This window comes from Neofelis nebulosa, chromosome 16 (assembly GCF_028018385.1).
Source record: "Neofelis nebulosa isolate mNeoNeb1 chromosome 16, mNeoNeb1.pri, whole genome shotgun sequence".
Lineage (NCBI taxonomy): Eukaryota > Metazoa > Chordata > Mammalia > Carnivora > Felidae > Neofelis > Neofelis nebulosa.
This window is the reverse complement of record NC_080797.1, coordinates 13803889-13822995: the sequence shown is the minus strand read 5'-3', so window position 1 is coordinate 13822995 and position 19107 is coordinate 13803889. Positions and strand designations below refer to the sequence as shown.

Here is a 19107-nt window from a genome sequence, read left to right as displayed (position 1 = left end):
GCCACCAACGGGTCTGGATCTCAGCAGGTGGGCAGAGCAAATAAGACAAGGAGGGGGGGCTGGACTTGACTCCGGTAGGAGACTGGTCCCATGGACACAGTCTACTTTCAGGAGGCCCCACCTCCTTTGGCAGGTCGGACAGGCCTCCCTCACAGCCTTCTCCATCGCCACATCTTTCTTCATCTGTCTCCGTCCCTGGAGTGAAGCCCCACCCCTTGGAGCTCTGTTTTGTGTGCTGACATATCCCGATGCCCGGAGCACTGTAGGTGCTCATTAAATGTTTAGTGATTGATGGTTTCCAGCACCAGTCACAGAAGGGTCATCACACAATGTGAAGCGTCACAATTTACTGACATTCTATACACCCAAAGGGCAGTGTGGCGTGAGCCCATGTCACATCGGACATTGGTGTGAGATAGTGTGAATGTGAGGGGGATGTATGTTAGGTCCCAAGTCCCATAAACCATGCCTGGGATTTCGACTGGATGTTTATTGGGTTATTAGGGCGTCCGGCAGTGGTGGGGGTGGGGGCCACACACTGCCGGCATGGTTTCCCACTCTTGCTCAGACACATTCTCTGGCCCAGTCCTGCATCCTTCTCAGGAGTTAAAATAGGAAGTCCCAGAGGGGTCACCCTCCGGCTTCCCATCGTCACTAAGGAGGAAGATGGAGACTTCACCTGTGACTAGAGAAGTGGTGTGGCCAGGATTGATCTGTCCCAGAGAAGAAGACGACAAGGCAAAAAACAGGGGCTTTCTGAGGAAGAGCTCAGGACAAGAGCTTGATGCAAAACTCTTCTGACTTTATTTAGTTAACAAACGACACACAAAGAAACGGGTACTAAACGGTCAAACCGCATAAAATAGCCAACATCCGAAACCAGGCCTCTCCCAGCGCACACCAGCGTCCCCACTGCCGCCGACAGGGTCTCCTGGAGCCCCAGAGACCGTCCAGGCGGAGGCAAGCACACATCCCCGTCGCCCCGACCTCCGCATGCCCCGTGTCCCACTCGACACACCCCTGCGTGTGGCCAAGGGCGGGGCCGGGGTCCAGACGCGCACCCTGCACCCCACTTCACAAGCTGCGCGGCAGCAACCGTTCGCGAAGCGCGTCGCCCAGGGCGTCGCGTTCCCGGCTCCGTGGCATTTGGCGGAGGAGAACCTCTCTCCCGCTTACGGGCTTTTGGGTCCCTTCCACGGAGGCAGAGACGGTCCCGATCCTCAGTCCCGACGCAGCTCCCCATTCTTCGTCCCCAGGCACCGGCCCCCCTATTCTTGGCCGGTGGCTCCCCTGGCTGTCGCGGGGAGGGGGCAGCCAGGACGACGGTGGCCACTTGGGCCTCGGGCCCTCAGTTCTGGGGCCCTCGGCCGAAGGGCTGGAAGCGGGCCAGCTCCCCCAGGGCCGAGGCTCCCACGGCAGCCAGGCTCCCCCCACTGGGCCCGCTGCTCCCGGGCTCGGTGGTGCCGGGATCCCACCCGTGGCAGGAGGAGGCCGGGGGCCCGGGCGATGCGGGGGCCCCCTCCCCCGCCCCCGCCTTGGCCCAGGGGGAAGAAGAGAGGATGGCGAGTCCCCTCTTCAGCAGGGCTGTGTCCGCAGGGACCAGCTCCTCGTCCTGCCCCGGAGGAGAGGACTCCAGAACGCTCCGCTTCCACTGGTGCAGGTCCTGCTTCTGGGGTGCGTCTTGGAGTCCCACCACCCACACCTCATCGGGCTCCAGCAGCACTTTCCAGGACTTTCCAGGACTTTCCGCAGGACCCACCCCGGCGTCGTCTTCCGGAGGTAGACGGCATCGCAGCAGCCCGCCACGGAGAGGCGCTGCGCGTCCCTTAACCAGGCCTCGGCCTCGGCCTCGGCGGGGTCCACGGCCCGCGTGGTGCCCAGCTCCAACACCGTGGGCTCCCCCGGGGGCAGGTCCACTCTGAGAAACCCCTGCCACGGAGGAGGGGGCCTCGGCCAGTGTGCACAGGCGGGGGCCCCCCGAGCCTCCAGGGGAGGCTCTGGGTCCAGTCAGCGTCCTCGGGGCCCAGGCCCAGGGGTGCTGCGTCCTGAGGCTCCAGCTCGGTGGGCGCGAAGTGGTGGTCCGGGCCCTCCTCCTCCGACCCCGGGGGGGCCGACCCCCACTCCACAGACCCCTCCCGGGCGGGGTGACCCTGGCCCTGCCCCCAGCTCAGCCCCATCCCCGGGCCCCAGCCCTGCTCAGGCCCCGCCTCGGTGGGGTCCATCGGCTTCCTCCTCCCAGTCTTCCGACTCCCGGCGAGTCGAGTCTCTGAGCTCCAGGAAGGCAGCCTTGAAGCAAGCGAAGCAAATCCCCAGCTGGTCGCCACGTCGAAGCTGATACGTCCAGGACGCGCGGAGGTAGGACACGCCCTCGTCCCCGTACCGCACGCGGACCGGGGGGCACGTGGCCACGCTGCCTGCCTCCTACCGGGGTGGGCAGCGAGGGTGGGACGCGCCGGGCACTTCAGGTGGCCTGGCCCACAGGTGGGGGGAGGGGCGGGAGGAGGAGGAGGAGGAGGAGGAGGAAGGCGAGGATCAGGAGGGGGAGAGAAAGAAAGGGGTTTCTTGTGCAGGTATTTGGGGAGGGGTGGGGGTGGGCGAGCTGGGTCCCAGTTCAACAGAGACCTGCAGAGGTTGGGCAGGTTGGACTTCCGGAAAATTCTTCAGCTCCGGCCATGGCTCTATTCTCTGGGAAGCTGCAAAGGGAGAGAGAGCAAGTGAGGTCGGGTGCCCCCTAGCAGGCAGCTGGGAGGGTCACCGGGGGGAGCCGGGGCAGGGGGCCGATGGCTTGAGACCTGGCCCTTTCAGCTCGGCCCTGCTCAGTGCAGCTGCTCCCAAGGCCTGTGGGGCACACGGCCCCTCCCCCACAGCCCCCCACCCCCCAGTCGGCCTTGCCCGGCAGCACCTGAGAGGACCTCAGGGAAACTGAGGGGGTCTGATGGGATCCGAGGGAAACTGCCAGAAGCTGATGAAACTCAGAGCACCTGGTGGGAGCTGAGGGAAACTGAGGGAACATGGGGGAACGTGAGGGAAAGCGCCGAGGGAAGCTGAGGGAACCTGATGGGATCTGACAGACACTGAGAGAAGCTGATGGGATTTGACAGAAGCTGAGAGAACCTGACAGAACCTGAGGGAACCTGAGGGAACCTGACAGACAGTAGCAGAGAGAAACTGATGGATCCTGATGGAATCCGAGAAAACTTGAGACAAACTGACAGAACCAGATGTTGAGGGAACATGGGGGAACCTGAGGGAAAACTGCTGGAAGCTGAGAGAACCTGACGGGATCTGAGGAAATCTGAAAAAAACGGAAGAACCTGATGGAAACTGCCTGACGATGCTGAGGCAACCTGCCTGGAAGCTGAGGGAAACTTATGGAAGCTGAGAGAACCTGACAGAATCTGAGAAAACCCGAGGGATCCTGATGGGATCTGAGGGAAGCTGAGGGAACTTTGAGGAACCTGAGGGAAACTGCTAGAGGCTGAGGGAACCTGAGGGGATCTGACAGATTTGAGAGAATCTGATGGGATTTGAAAGAAGATGAGAGAACCTGACAGAACCTGATGGATCCTGAGGCGACCTGATGGAATCTGAGGAAACCTGACAGAAGCTGAGAGAATCTGATGGGATTTGACAGAATCTGAGAAAACCTAAGACAGAACCTGATGGGAACTGCCAGATGCTGAGGGAACATGGGGGAACCTGAGGGAAACTTCTGGAAGCTGGGGAAACCTGATGGGATCTGAGGAAACCTGAAAGAACCTGAGAAAACCCGAGAGAAACGGACAGAACCCGATGGAAACTGCCAGATGCTGAGGGAACGTGCCTGGAAGCTGAGGGAAACCGATGGAAACCGATGGAAGCTGAGAGAACCTGACAGAACCTGAGGGAAACTGACAGAACCTGATGGATCCTGATGGAAGCTGAGGGAACATGGGGGAACCTGAGGGAAACTGATGGACACTGAGGGAAACTAACAGAATCTGAACGAACCTGAGGGAACCTGATAGAAGCTGAAAGAATCTGATGGGACCTGACAGAAGCTGAAAGAATCTGATGGAACCTGATGGAGACTCAGGGAACCACCCCCAGCCACCTCAGCCTCTCACCCCACCTCACCCCACCCCACCCCACCCCCTGGGCCCGTGTCCCCTGGACCCTCTCCTCGGCCGAGGGGCTCTCACCCTGCCTGGCACCTCCCTCCTACAGGCACCCCGCCCCCCCAGAAAGGAGGGGAGGCAGTGCACCTGGGAATATAAAGGGCCCTTTCCCATGATGCCCTGGCTCATCTGCATATCTCCCAGGAGCCTCGGCCCACCAGCAACTGAAACTGCTGAGTCACCCACCTCCCTCCCAGGAGCCCCGTGCAGCCCCCCAGGCGGGGCAGGCTGTCCCCCTCTGGCCTCCCCAGCACCGCCGGGCCTCCGTGTGTGTGTGTGTGTGTGTGTGTGTACGTGTGTGTACGTGTGTGTGCTCTGGCCCATAGAACTCTTCTCGTTGTCCTTTCCGTCTGAGGGTTTCTGGAACTGGGCAGGTGGACGCTTCTCTGATGGCCCTTGTCCCTTCGTGGGTGACCTGCCGGCCCCGGGTCCTGTCCCGTGGTTTAAAGTGGGTTTTTTCGGGGCGCCTGGGTGGCGCAGTCGGTTAAGCGTCCGACTTCAGCCAGGTCACGATCTCGCGGTCCGTGAGTTCGAGCCCCGCGTCAGGCTCTGGGCTGATGGCTCAGAGCCTGGAGCCTGTTTCCGATTCTGTGTCTCCCTCTCTCTCTGCCCCTCCCCCGTTCATGCTCTGTCTCTCTCTGTCCCAAAAATAAATAAAAAAAAATAAATAAATAAAAAATAAAGTGGGTTTTTTCTAGTTGTCTCTTGATTAAAGGTTTTTTATGAATTCCAGAAAATGTTCAATTCTCAATTATTTACATTTGAAACACATTTCCCACTTTTGTTTATCTCCCTTTGTTTAGACTCTGTGGATGAGGTCGAATGTGTCAATCTCTTCCTCAAGAAAAGATCTTTTTTAAAAAAAAGTTATTATTATTATTATTTAATGTTTATTTATTTTTGAGAGAGAGAGAGGGAGACACAGAATGAGAAGCAGGCTCCAGGCTCTGAGCTGTCAGAACAGAGCCCGATGCGGGGCTTGAACTCATAAACCGTGAGATCATAACCTGAGCTGAAGTGGGACATTTAACCGCCTGAGCCCCCCAGGCACCCTCTATCTTTTTGGTCAGAATCTTTAGTTCACCAGACCATAATGTCAGTTTCTTACATTTTCACCTTATTCTTTCACTTTTTTGCTTGTGTCCTTTGCTTCATAACTTTGTATTTAAGTGTCTTTTGTAAAAAATGTAACACAAGAGTATAGATACATGGCTGTTTAAGTGATTTAGCAAATAATCAGGTCATTCAGCCCTCCCTTCCAAACTTCCAACCAGTGTGTCCAACTGCACCCGGCACGTCCCCCAGGACATCTGATGAGTGTCCCTGATGAACGAATCCGCAGCTGGGCCTGGACGGGGCAGCGCCTGGAGGAGAAGACACAAGCTGCTTCTGTCATTAGATGACAGCAGAGTTCCTTGGATCAGTGTTTCTCGAATTTTGCTGCAAGTCAAATTGTCTCGGATGTTTGAGAAGTCCCCGTGTCCGTGTCACACCATGTGGTGGACCCCCCAAGGTGACCCCCGGTCGGTCATGCCCTCCCTGTGATTGAAGGTGGAAACCGTGACTTGTTTCTTACCAATAGAAGGGGCAGAGTTGACGGATGTCACCCCCTCGATTGCATTATTTTACATGTACGTACATGATTGTACACGTGTACATATTAAGCATGATTAGGTTATGTGATTGCATCCTATGCACACATTGTATACACACGTACACTATCATATATTGATATTTACACTTACACACCTCATGTATGTGTGCGCACACGTGACCGCACACATGCACCTATGTGTGCCCCAAATCGACTTGCTCCTGCTCTCCCCTCTGATGGAGGGGGCAACAGCCATGCTGTGTACTGTGGGTGGGGGTTGGAGCCTTTGGTCAGTGGGAGGGGCAGGCGGCTGCCTCGGGAGAGTGGGTGGGGGGACCTGCCATGACCTGCAGGGATGCAGCGTCCCCCTTTCCGGCCCCTCCCGGGCTGGCGCGCTAATGAACCAAAGCGGCCCTCCTGGCGAATCCTCACCTGTCTGCTAACCTAGCAAGCCGTCAGCGCCCTGGCATCGCTTCTGCTGCTGATACACGTCTTTATCGACGCCTCTGTCACGATGTGTGATCCCTTTGTTCTCTAGCTCCCCTCCCGGCCAATAATCCAGAGCGTATGACGGAGCCTGACTCAGGTCTCTGTTGGACACAGAGAGAAGAAACTCAGGGCACAAAATGAAACAATTTGGGGAGACATTTTTCCGTTTCCCTTCTCAGTACCCAGGGTTATCAAGCTTCTGCTCCGCCAGGGACATCTTTGTGGCAGGGGCCATGCCTCCACCCCTCCCCCACAGCCCCGCTCCCCTCCAGCAGATGAGCAGTGCTGAGGACTGGGGGGCCGTGCCTGCAAGCGTGGCTCTGTGCCCCCGCTGTGAGGACCGGCGGACCGGGCATCTGAACCCTGGCGGGTCGGAACCACCACCCACGTGTCTAGTCCCTCTTGGCTACCTCACACTGGGTCTCCCTTGGAATGTGGACCCTCCAGGGCAGGGCTGGGTCCCACCCTCCACACTTCCAGACCCAGGGGCTGACGCTGGGTAGACGTCCCCACCTCCTTCCCCGGGTCTGCTGCCACCCAAAGCCCTTTGGGAGAAGACTCGACAGCCCCTGGAATCTCCCTCAAGTTCCTTCATGTCAAGCCTCGGGAGTGCATGGTGTTCCCACATAGCCAAGGCCACCATGTCCACCCAGACCCCACGTAGCTACGCGGGTGTCCATCAGCCATGCCACTTCCCGGCAGTGGAGGCTCCGTGCCCAGCCAGCGCAGCCCCGAGAGGGACCAGATTCAGGGTGAACGTCTCTGCAAGGAGGGAGCACCGTGTCTTCCCCAAGCCCCCACATGACCGCCTCCTTGTGTGCTGTCTGCCTGCCCAGCCCTGGTCACACTCTGTCTGGGAGGCACCTGTGCCCCTGGATGGAGAGGGGGGTGCACTGGAAACAGGGCATCCCCCAGCTCCCGCAGCCAGACACGATCATCCTACGTGAGCCAAACAGATAACCACAGACAGATTTATTCCCTTACAGTTCTGCACGTCTGAAGTCTGAAGACTGCAGGGCTGGCTCTTTCTGGAATCTTCAGGGACAATCCCCTCTCTTGTCTTTTCCAGCTTCAGGAGGGCATGCACACGTCGGCTCACGGCCCCTTCCTCCATCCCCAGGCCAGCAACACAGAGCCCTCTCTCCTGGCTGACCTCTATTTCTGTCCTCACACCTTCTCTCTCTGACTCCAACCCCCTACCTCTCTTGTAGGGACCCTTGAGATGCCATTAAGCCCACTTGAATCCAAGCTAACCCCACCCCCACCCCGCCTCAAGGTCCCTAACTTGATCACACCTGGAAAGTGTCTGTAGCCGGGTAGGTGATATACACCCAGGTTATGATATTAGGACATGGACATCTTTGGGGACATCATCCAGCTGACTTCAGACCCAGCCCATGCTCTCGATGGCCCTTGACCCGCTCTGGAGTTTTCGGAAAAGCCTTTCTTCTCTCACTACACGTGGGAAGTGCCTGGGCTTTTGGACTCCAGCTTCTCGCATGTGTCTGCAGGCCCTCAGTCTGTGAGGCTGGGCTTGCCGCCCCTGACACCAAGGCCTAGAAAGATCCCGCAGGCCTATTTGACCTGGAGGAGGAAAACGGGATGAGGACTTTGGGCTGAGGGAAACAGCTTCTCAAAATCTCAAAACTGGATTCTGCAACAGCTGCCCAGAGGCCAGCAGTCAGAACAGGTAAATGAGGAGGAGCTGTGCTGCCTACAGCTGGCCGCTGGGGCCCACGCCAGCGCAAGCCTCTCAAAGCTCAAAACTGGGTCGACCTGGCCTTCCCAAGTGCTTTGAATTTCTGGATAGACAGAGAAGTAAAATTGGACCACTAAGGTGTTACCAACAGCTTATTTTTACAGCCAAGGCATCTTTCCATAAAAGACATTTTTCACACCGGAGGTAAAAAGTCCATACTTCCTGACAAAAGGATCTTAAACTGAATAAATTTCACTCCATGAAAAACTCCCTCCTACTTTTCTCATTAGGCTTCAGAGCAAGGGGACTTCCTGGCCTGCAGTTGCCCCAGAGGCCTTCTGAGTAACCAAGACTAAAACCGTAGGGCACAGGAAGGAAAGAACTTACGCGTGGATTAGAAAAAACCCGTAAAAATGGAAATGGACGATCTAGATCCGAAGCTCAGAACCTTCTGTCAGGCTGTAACACATGTAATACGGATTGGATACCGCAGAAGACAGCCCCGGTGAAACCGAACAGCGTCAATCTCCAAGTCCAAGCACGAAAAGAAGAGGGAGAAAACAGGACTGAGCATGAGGACATGTGGAGGCACTCCGGCCAGAGCCCTACAATGGAGGGGCTATCCCTGGGCGGAGTGCCTGAGGGCGGGGTCTTGAGGACAGGAGACAGGCTGCCCATTGTCCACCCTGGGCTGCTCTGGATGCAGGAGCAAGTCCAGAATAGTCCATCTCCAAGGTCAGGGGAGGCCAGAGCACGTTTGCGGAAGGAAAGGGTCACCCAGATGGCGGGACCCTGGCTCTGGGCCGGGTCATTTCCCCTCCCAAGTGAGTGTCCAGGTTACTGTCACCCACCCCGATGACAACCCGCCACCCTGAGGGGCTGTGGCCTCTGGAAGGCGCCCCCTGGAGCTGGCTCCTCTTTACCGAACCTTGTTTGCCACTGAATTTAGCAATGCAGTGGGAATGAGTTCCCTTGGGAAAATCGTGGTTCCCCTGCACGACCCCGTATAATCATGCTCATTATTATTATGCGTGGAGCAAGGCTTTACAGTCACTTTTAATGAGAAATGTGATATTTTTCTGGTTAATTCTCAAAGCGAATCACAGGCATGCAGTTACTTTTGCACAGAGCACAATAGACTTGGGGCGTGGGGCCCCACAACTCCTGAGGGCAGCAACAGCCCCAAATTCCCGTTTCTTGCAGGAGCCCTGGCCCCGTGCCCCTGCCCCTGGCTCTGGACTGAGCAGTGAGCCTCTCAGGTCCAGGCTGAGTCACCACGCAGAAGAGGAAGGTTCTCAGTGTCCCCCACCGACAAGGGGCCGTCCCTGGCCACCAGCACCTTCGGGCCCCTCCCTACCTTCCTCTCCCCATTGCCTGGCTCCTGTTGCCCAGCCCCTTCCCCACCGTCTACAGGGTCTGTCCAGCAAGCACGCTGGATGTGCACCTGTCCCTTCCTCGTGGTGCAAATGGAGAGAGGGCCGTGGGCTGTGTGGCCTGTGACTCTGCATGACCAGGAGAGGAGACACAAAGGTGGATCCTGGAAGGGCAGGGAGCTGACCCATGTTTTTGATGATGACTGTCCTTGGTCATCTGTACCTCCCAGTCTGTGGCCCTGAGGGCTCAGGCCTCAGGCTGAGCTGCTCGGCCACCTTGGCAGCTGGCCAAGGGCTGTATCCTGGAGGTTTCTGTGACTGGACACTCTTGGGTTATGGGGGTGTTTGGACCAAAGGCGGCAGATAAGCCCCAACATGCTAAGCCCCATCAGACTGAGTCACCTGCCCATGGAGGGAGAGGGTGAGAGTCAGACCCGTCTATGAGTCAGTCCACTTGTCTAAGAGCAGTGAGACTCTCCTGTACTGAGATCCACAGGCTCAGGTCTCCGTCTGCCAGCGAGGACCGGGGAGCAGTGTTCATAGAGTGCCGGGCTCCCTGAGAATGATGGAGCTGTCTGAAAAGACCTGACAAGGGGCGCCTGGGGGGCTCGGTCGGTTAAGCGTCTGACTTCGGCTCGGGTCAAGATCTCACGGTCTGTGAGTTCGAGCCCCTCGTCGGGCTCTGTGCTGACCACTCAGAGCCTGGAGCCTGTTTCAGATTCTGTATCTCCCTCTCTCTCTGCCCCTCCCCTGCTTGTGCTCTGTCTCTCTCTGTCTCAAAAATAAATAAACGTTAAAAAAAAAATTTGAAAAGACCTGACAATAAGGATGGTTAAGATTTTTCAGCGATAAAGGAAAGAAATAGCATCCACAAAAGGGGTGGGAAATTGTTAAACAAAACAGCTTCCAGAGAGGGCATAGCCAGCGGTCACAGATGAAGAACAGAACGTGGGTCATACACACAATGGAACCTTATTCAGCAGTGAAAAGGAAGTTCAGACACTACACGGATGACCCTTTAGAACATTATAGTAAGGGAAAGAAACCAGACATTAAAGGACAAATTCTGTATGACGGCCCTCACAGGATGTCTCTAGAGGAGTGACACCCATAGAGACATAAGATTCGGGGTGGAGACACTGTTTGCTGGGACAGTTCCAGTTTGGGAAAAGGAGAAACTTGGAGATGGTGATGGCTGCACAATGTGAATGTCATTAATGCCACTGGGTCATGGCCTGGTCAGTCTCTCAACACCCCCCCCCACTGTCCCCCTGCAGCTTGCACGCAGGTCCAGGGCCCGATTGACAACCAAGAGTCCCAGGAGCTCAGGGAAACTGAGGGGAGCAGGCACAGAGGGGCGAGGCGTCTGTTTCACTCAGGGTGAGCCCTGCTCAGACTCCCACTTGGGCTGCCGGCCACTGACGGCGACCTGTGGTCCTTGGCCCTAGTGTTCCAGCTCCTGCCTTTTCCCACCCGGGGAGGCGCCCCCTAACCCCGTCTGCCTCTCCCCTCGACACCCCCTCCCGCCTCCTCACCTCTCTCCCAGCGAGAAGGATCCCACTTGTGCTGGACTCTTCTCTAGCCAACACCGCCACTCCCCCTGCCATGCCCCCTCCCTCCAGCACCACCCCCACACTGCCCCCTCCCTCCAGCACCACGCCCGCACCTCCCCCTCCCTCCAGCACCGCCCCCGCACCGCCCCCCATTCCTCCAGCACCACCCCCGCACCTCCCCCTCCCTTCAGCACCGCCCCCCCGCACCGCCCCCTCCCTCCAGCACCACGCCCGCACCTCCCCCTCCCTCCAGCACCGCCCCTCCCGCACTGCCCCCTCCCTCCAGCACCGCCCCCCCATACCGCCCCCCATTCCTCCAGCACCGCCCCCCTCACCGCCCCCTCCTCCAGCACCGCCCCCTCCTCCAGCACCGCCCCCTCCCCCAGCACCGCCCCCATTCCTCCAGCACCGCCCCCCGCACCGCCCCTCCCCCCAGCACCGCCCCTCCCCCCAGCACCGCCCCCCCCGCACCGCCCCTCCCCCAGCACCGCCCCCCATTCCTCCAGCACCGCCCCCAGCACCGCCCCCTCCCTCCAGCACCGCCCCCACGCCCCCAAGCGCCCCCAGCCGCGTCCCCTCCTTCCAGCGCCCCCCTCGGCCCCGGGTTATTAATACCCGCGCGGCGCATTCTCAGCTGGCGGCGGGGCAGGTGGCGGCGAGGACCCGGGTCCGGGTCCGGACGCGAGTGCGGCTTTCCCAGTGGGACCTGGGGGCGGGCGCCCCTCCGCCGACCCGGGAACTTGGGGACGTGCTCGGTGACCCAGGACTCGGGACGGACCCCACGCTTGGTAAGTGAGGAGCAGGACACCAGCGCGAGTGCGCGGCCCGGGCTGGGGGCGTGGGGCTGTCAGGGAGCAGGACGGGCGTCGAGGCAAAGGGGCGTCCGGGTGTCGGGGCGCCCGGGTGTCGGGGCGCCCTTCCGCCGGCCCCGCGGTGCCTGGCATGGGCTGCTTGAGGGCTGTGAGCACAAGGCCCTCTTGGAAGCCGCAGGATCTGGGCGGGCGGGGGGGGGGGGGGGCTTCACATCCTTCCTGGTGGTCCCTCCCTCAAGGCCTGCAGCCCTCAGCGGGGGGGGGGGGGGTACAGGGGCACCCTGGCCGGGCACCCGACCGGAGGCTGGGCCGGTCCTCAGAGCACGCGGGGCTCTGGTCACTCAGGGTGGGACAGTCCAGACTCACCGTTGTTATTACCGCCACTGGACGTGCAGAGGGAGAACGCCTGAAGCCATTAGTATCCCTGGACACCCGGACGTGGGGTGACACAGACCCCGCCCCCTGCAGTTAAGTATCCCACGTTTTTTGGGGGGGGCGGTTCTTCTTCTTGTGAGGATAATCTTCATCCAGGAAGCACAGGTCTTAAGTACATGTGTCTGTGCCCATGCGTGTGACCACCACCCAGATCAGGGCATAGCCTGCTTCAGTCCCCCCCCAACCCTCCCCCCCCTCCCCCCCCCAGGACTCCCCAGTGCCCCTACCAGTTGACAGAGTAGGTAACCACTACTCTGACCTCCACTGTCACAGAGCATCTTGCCGATGCGTGAACGTCCCGTAAGGGCCCCACACAGCTGTGTTTTCTGTCTGGTTTCCTTCGCTCAACGTAGCATGGGCGAGTTTCCTCCAAGTTACCGACTCAAGCGGCAACCCCACCCACTTCACTGCTGCAGAGCACTTCTAGGGAGATGTCAGTCTGTTGATCCACGCTTCTACGTATGGAAGTTTGGGCTGTTTCCAGCTCTTGGGTATCAGAAATAAGCTGCTGCCAACGTTCTCACGCTTGTCTCTTTGTGGAGAATTGCGCTTACTTCTCTCGGGGGCAGACCCAGGCTCAGGAAGAGGACGTGTCCCGCTTTGCTGACGGTGCCACGTTGCTTTCCAAAGGGGCTGCACCATTTCACGCTCCCGCCGGCTCCTCCGTCAGCCCAGACACCTGTATCTGTTTTCTGATCGTAGCCATTAGGTTGGGCGCACCGTGGTTTTGAACTCTGCTTCCCTGACGACTGATGATGTTGAGCATTTCTTCATGTGCTTCTGGGCCATTTGGATACTTCTTTTGAAAAGTTCCTGTTCAAATCTCTTTTTTTTCCCCCTCCAATTGAGTCCTTAGTCTGTGTCTATTTAGTTCTTTCATATATTTTGGTTACTAGTTCTTTGTCTTCTGAAAGTCTTTTCCTACTTCACGATTTAATTTACATTTTTACTCTCAGCGAAGTCGCTGGTTTTAATGAAGTCCCCCTGCTTGGTCTCCTGTTTTATTTCAAGTGTTTTCTGTTCTTTTTTGAGAAATCTTTGCCTGCCCGTGGTCACGCAGGTATTCTGCATTTCTTCCAGAAGCTAGCTAGCTTGGTTGATTTAACCTATTATACACAGGTCCACAATCCACCTTGAATTATTTTGTGAATGGCATGACGTAGGAATCAAGGCTCATTTCCCCCCTGTGGATAGAGAGAGATTACAGGTGCTTCCCCCTGTTCGCCAGGGGGAATATTTTCCTGGTTTAACTTTTAAAATCAGTGAATATTACTTTAGTAATCTAAACACATTTTTTTGAAGTGTCCAGGAGAAAACAGTTGGGAGAAAGGACTCTGTGAATAGCACAGCCCTCGGCCTGGGGAGGACTCCCGGCTCCACCCACTGCTGCCCCCACCCCCTGGGGCTGCCCTGCGGTGTTCTGGTTTGCAGAAAAGACCAGTCAACCCCACAGGCCTTTGGACTTGCTCTGAGGCTGGGCTGGGGGTGCTGCGGAGGCGTGCACTAGGGACAGCTGGTCTGGGTGGTTCTCTGGGCCCCCTGGAAAGCTGGGGAAAATGAGGCAGAGCCGTAGGGCTCTGAACAGAGAGTCCCCAAAGGGGCAATCGGGAGACGATGAGCCTTGTCCCTCTGCAGGCCCCTGAGCCCGGTGGGGACTGTGCCCTCACACAGCCTCCTGGGAGCGTGGTGGTTGCCTCAGCTGCATCTTTAATGAGCATCTTCTCCCACAGAGCCCGCTTGTTGCCCACAGATGCCCCCGCCCCGTCCAAAGGAGCAGCACGCCCCCGCACGGAGCCCCGCGTGAGATGGCGCCGAGCCCCGCGCCCGTGAGCGGTTTCCCCGAGCCGTCTGCTGCCCCCGACGCATCCCTCAACCGCTCGTGGGCCAGCCCCACAGAGCCCAGCTCCCTGGAGGACCTGGTGGCCACGGGTGCCATCGGGGCAGTGCTGTCGGCCATGGGCGTGGTGGGCGTGGCCGGCAACGCGTACACGCTGGTGGTCATGTGCCGCGTCCTGCACACCTCAGCCTCCATGTCTGTGTATGTCGTCAACCTGGCGCTGGCCGACCTCCTCTACCTGCTCAGCATCCCCTTCGTCGTGGCCACCTACGTCACCAAGGAGTGGCACTTTGGCGACGTGGGCTGCCGCGTTCTCTTCAGCCTGGACTTCCTGACCATGCACGCCAGCATCTTCACCCTGACCGTCATGAGCAGCGAGCGCTACGCCGCGGTGCTGAGGCCGCTGGACACGGTGCGGCGCTCCAAGGGTTACCGCAAGGTGCTCGCCCTGGGCACGTGGCTGCTGGCGCTGCTGCTGGCGCTGCCCGTGATGCTGGCCATCCGGCTGGTCCCCAGGGGCCACAAGAGCCTCTGCCTCCCGGTGTGGGGCCCGCGTGCCCACCGCGCCTACCTGACCCTGCTCTTCGGCACGAGCATCGTGGGGCCCGGCACGGTCATCGGGCTGCTGTACGTGCGCCTGGCCCGGGCCTACTGGCTGTCCCAGCGGGCCTCCTTCACGCAGACGCGGCGGCTGCCCAATCCCAAGGTGCTCTACCTCATCCTGGGCATCGTGCTGCTCTTCTGGGCCTGCTTCCTGCCCTTCTGGCTGTGGCAGCTCCTCGCCCAGTACCGCGGGGCCCAGACGCTGACGCCGCGCACCGCGCGCGTCGTCAACTACCTGACCACCTGCCTCACCTATGGCAACAGCTGCGTCAACCCCTTCCTCTACACGCTGCTCACCAAGAACTACCGCGAGTACCGCCGGCGCTCGCGCCGCGCCAGGAGTGGCCGCGGGCCCGCCGGCGCCGGCCGCTCCCTGCCGTGCCGGGTCCGCTTCCAGCGCGGCTCCGGCCACTCGCCGTCCTCCAGCAGCCAGCAGGCCACCGAGACCATCACCCTGTTTCCGGCGGCCTCTAGAGCGGTCTGCGCCTGAGCGTCCCGGGGCCCCACGTGAGCACCGGGGACGAGAGGTGGGGGGAGGCTTGAGTCCTGCAGGGAAGGGCCCCAGAATGCAGTCTGCCCCCTGGAGCCCCTCCTCGGCCCCCACTGTCCCCCATCACTTAGTCTTCATCCAAAAAGTTCCCTGCTCTCCCTTCTGCATGGCTCAGTTCAGCATCAGCAGCCCAGCCATCTTCCTGGTACCCAGACCATCTAGGAGGGTCTGTGGGAGGGTCAGAGGGGTCCGTCAGGCCCGGAACCAGCTTCTGAAGACCGTGGCCCACAGAGTTTTCACACCACCCACAGCAGTAGACACAGTGAGTGCCCGGCCAGGGCCTGCTGGGACCCGTGGCAGGCACATTCCTCTCCTGGCTGCGGTGCGGTCCCTGTGGCGCCGCTGTTCTGTGACCCATCCCTGTCCCCGACCCTCCCAGCTCCCGCGTGGCTCCATTCCGCACAGTGTCAGCACTGGGACGATAAACCCTGCGCTCTGCACCCCTGTCCCGGCCTGGCAGCGGGGATGGGCTGTGGAGGGGTGGGAAGCCTCTTCAGGATGCCTCCCACAGCACGGGGCGGGGCCTGTCGGTCTGCTTGGGGGGGACGCACATCTTCCTTTGCAGGGGCCTGGTCCAGCTGCCCTGACTTGGTGGGCACGTGCCACCCAGCCTGCCACAGGGTAGGAAAAGACAGCCCCACGTTGCTCGGGGAGGAGGGGGCAGCTGGGGGATGGCATTCCAGGGCAGGAACTGCTGGGGGGTTCAGATCACACCCCTTTGCAGCATGGGAGTTCATCTCATGCCTCCTGCGTGCCGTGTCTGAGCTAGGCCTTCTGGGGACACTGAGGCCACCAGGCTCTGTGCACAGAGAGCCCACAGGGAAGGGTTCTAGACCTGTTCCCACCCCTCGCGGCCTCTACACGCTACCCTGTGGCCTGGCTCCTACCCCACGGGCAGGTCTCAGCCTCAGCTGCATGTCAGATTCAGTACCATCCAGGCCCTTCCTGATCCCTTTCAAGGCCCCACTAGGATCCTAATGTGGGAGTGGACAGCTCCTGCCCCTGCAGGCAGCCCCTGAAGGTGGGGTCTGCGGCCATTGGCCCCACTTGGGACCCCAAAAGCTTGTGGAAGAGAATGGCCCTAGGTTTGCACCTTGACCAAGACCCCAGGTCTCCGCTTCCCAAATCCTGATTTTAGGGTGTGCCAGGAAGCCCCCAGCCTTGGAGACCAGAGATGCCCCCAAAGTATCCCTGCAGCCCCCATTCATCTGCACATGAGAATGCTTTTTGCATCTTTTCTTGGAGCAGTACTGAGAAAGTTACATTTTCGACCCCAAACTTAAGACCTGGATTGACACATCTTGTGTCAGAAGGGACCTGAGTGTCCTGCGTAATGCTCCCAGGAGTGCTGGATGCGGCTTCCAGGGACACAGAGGGAAGGGCAGGGGCAAAGGGCAGGCAGGGGGCACCATGTCCCCATGATGGGCTTGGGGGACACAGATGAGACCGGGGTCAGCAGTGTCCTGACCCCAGAGGCCTTGAGTGGCAGGGGTGGGGACAGGGTTTTTCCGAGATAGCAGTGAGGGCATGGAGGAATCTGGTGAGGTGAGGCCACCAGCAGGCTGGGGGGTCAGGCTAGGAAGCCCCTGATTCCGGGGTCAGGAGAAGCAAGGCAATGGCAGTAGCCCCAGGGCAGTGGGGTGGGGGACAGCCAGCAGGACAGTCCTGACTGCAGGGGCCAAGGCACATCCTTGAGAGAGAGGGAGTGGGAGCCGCAGGTCCTAGGCGACTTGAGGCTAGAGATTGACACACACGTAAACCCACACAGGCACCTGCGCACGCAAGCACACACACACACAGGCACAGAGGCAGGGCAGAAGTTTCTAGGGGCCTCATCCAGGGAAGAGGGAGAAGAGCCCCAGGAAAAGTGAGTCCCCTGTCAGGGCCGAGTCGGTACAGGGCAGACCCGTGGGCCAGGTTCCTGCAGGCTGAGCTGAGGCCCAGGGGCCCTTTGGGAACACAAGGCAGAGGTCCCTGGTCCTGTGCACAAACTGGACTTGGGACTCCTGCCTGTGTGCTTGTCTCTCCTGGTCACTCAGGGCCAAGCCTGCCCTGCCAGCCTCGTGGTACAGACCCTGAGCACAGGCTGGCACGGGTCTGCCGCCCTGGGACAGTCCACTCCATCCAGGCCTCCAAACCCCATGATGCTGGGACCTCAGGTGGCCCCAGCCTCCACTGGGGCAAGACAGGCTCAGCAGGGCGGGCTCCCCTGAGGCAGTGGGATCCAGGAGGGAGGGACTGCCTGGCAAAGGGCTGAAGCTTCAGGCGCAGGACAGGACGGCCAGAGGCTGCTGGCTTCACAGGCCTCACACCCACCGGCCTAGGTCCGATAAGAAATGAAATCAAACTCCTGCCTCCCAGCAGCCCCCTCACCGCCTCCCCGAGAGACCCCCCACCTGTGGTGTCCATCGATTATCCTCTCTCTGCTACCGCACTCTTCCAGCCCCCAGCGCGGCCTCCCCTGGCCGACCCCCTCCCCTCTCCCCTGTCCCCCCCCACTGCTGCCCCCACCTCCGGGCACACCACTGCCTGGCGCTCTGCTGGGGCTGGCGTCCCACCTCCTGCCCGGCAGGCGACCCATCCAGGGTGCTTCAGAGTTTAAAATACGAGGCAGGGGCTCACCTGTGGACATGATCGACACACACGTGTGCACCCTCTCCTAACGTGTGCACTCGCCCCCACACTGCCACGTGGAGACCCAACAGGTTTGCTGTGGCCTCGCTGACCTCTCTGGGCCCACTGACACTCCCCGTGCCGCACCCCTGGTACCCAGCACCCACTTAGTCAATGATTTATGGAGGCCTCGTCTGGCTCAAGACCCACGACCCGTCAGGCACGGTGCCCGGCTTTATGGCCTCACCAGGCTTCTCTGCCTGCTCAGAGGCCAGGCTGGATCCTGCAGGGGGGTACCCTGCCTGTGCTCCCCACCCTCGCCAGGGCCTCAAATCCCAGTCTGGGCCCCCAGGGCTTTGAGGCTGCTGAGGGTCTAGGCCTTCTGAGCCGGGGCAGGAGCTGGAGCTCAGGAGGGCCTGGACCAGGGAGGGCTGCCCTGGGAAGGTGCCGGGGTGTGCGGTCGCCCGGGGCCGAGCACGTGGCAGCTAGCGCTGAGCTCTGACACGTCCGGGCTTCTGTTGTTCAGTTACAGTTTTCTTGAGGCAAAACTACACACCGTGACATCCACCAATTAAAGTGCAACTAGAAATTCTGAGTCAATTTACAGAGCGGTGCAACCACTACCCAGTCCAATGTTAGGACGTCTGTCAGTCAGGGTGGCCCAGGAAACCGGTAGGACGTAAGGTATAACGGATTTCTTTCGGGGCACCGGGGTGGTTCAGTCAGTTTGCGTCTGACTCCGGCTCAGATCACGATCTCACAGTTCACGAGTTTAAGCCCCGTGTCGGGCTCTGTGCTGACAGCTTAGAGCCTGGCACCTGCTTCGGATTCTGTGTCTCCCTCTGCCTCTGCCCCTCCCCCACTTGCGCGCGCGCGCTCTCTCTCTCTCTCTCTCTCTCTCCCTCTCTCAAAAAGAAAATAAAGGGGCGCCTGGGTGGCGCAGTCGGTTAAGCGTCCGACTTCAGCCAGGTCACGATCTCGCGGTCCGTGAGTTCGAGCCCCGCGTCGGGCTCTGGGCTGATGGCTCGGAGCCTGGAGCCTGTTTCCGATTCTGTGTCTCCCTCTCTCTCTGCCCCTCCCCCGTTCATGCTCTGTCTCTCTCTGTCTCAAAAATAAAAATAAAAAATGTTGAAAAAAAAAAAAAAAAAGAAAATAAACATTAAAAAAACAAAAAAGGATTTCTTTTAAGGAAATGACTCACGCAATGAGGAGGCTGGCAAGTCTGAAATGCGCGGTGTGGAGCCAAGTTCAAGTTGCAGCTTCGGGTAGAATTCCTGCTTTTCTGGGCAGCCTCCTCCCTTTGCCCGGAAGGTTTTGAACTGAATGGCTGAGGCCCACCCGCCCACGTTAAGGAGAACAGTCTTCTTTGCTCAGAGTTAGCTGATTGCAGGT

The 19107-nt window shown here is 59.4% G+C and overlaps 2 protein-coding genes across 2 annotated transcripts; one reads left to right on the top strand and one right to left on the bottom strand.

Moving 5' to 3' along the window:
* Positions 1-781: 781 nt before the first annotated feature.
* Positions 782-11263, bottom strand: TEX19 (testis expressed 19). Its single transcript, XM_058704915.1, is given in 3 exon segments — positions 782-2223; positions 2225-2421; positions 11201-11263. Coding segments are annotated over 3 exon segments (657 nt in total). The 3' UTR covers positions 782-1826.
* A 194-nt stretch (positions 11264-11457) lies between these two features.
* On the top strand, positions 11458-18589 carry UTS2R (urotensin 2 receptor). The gene is made up of 2 exons (XM_058704536.1): positions 11458-11653; positions 13843-18589. Exon 2 carries the CDS (start codon positions 13918-13920, stop codon positions 15040-15042), a length of 1125 nt encoding a protein of 374 aa, XP_058560519.1. The 5' UTR covers positions 11458-11653; positions 13843-13917; the 3' UTR covers positions 15043-18589.
* Positions 18590-19107: the final 518 nt, after the last annotated feature.

What these genes read in the sequence shown, in the direction of transcription:
- UTS2R (XM_058704536.1), top strand. Translation starts at nt 13,918, where the DNA reads ATGGCGCCGAGCCCCGCGCCCGTGAGCGGTTTCCCCGAGCCGTCTGCT.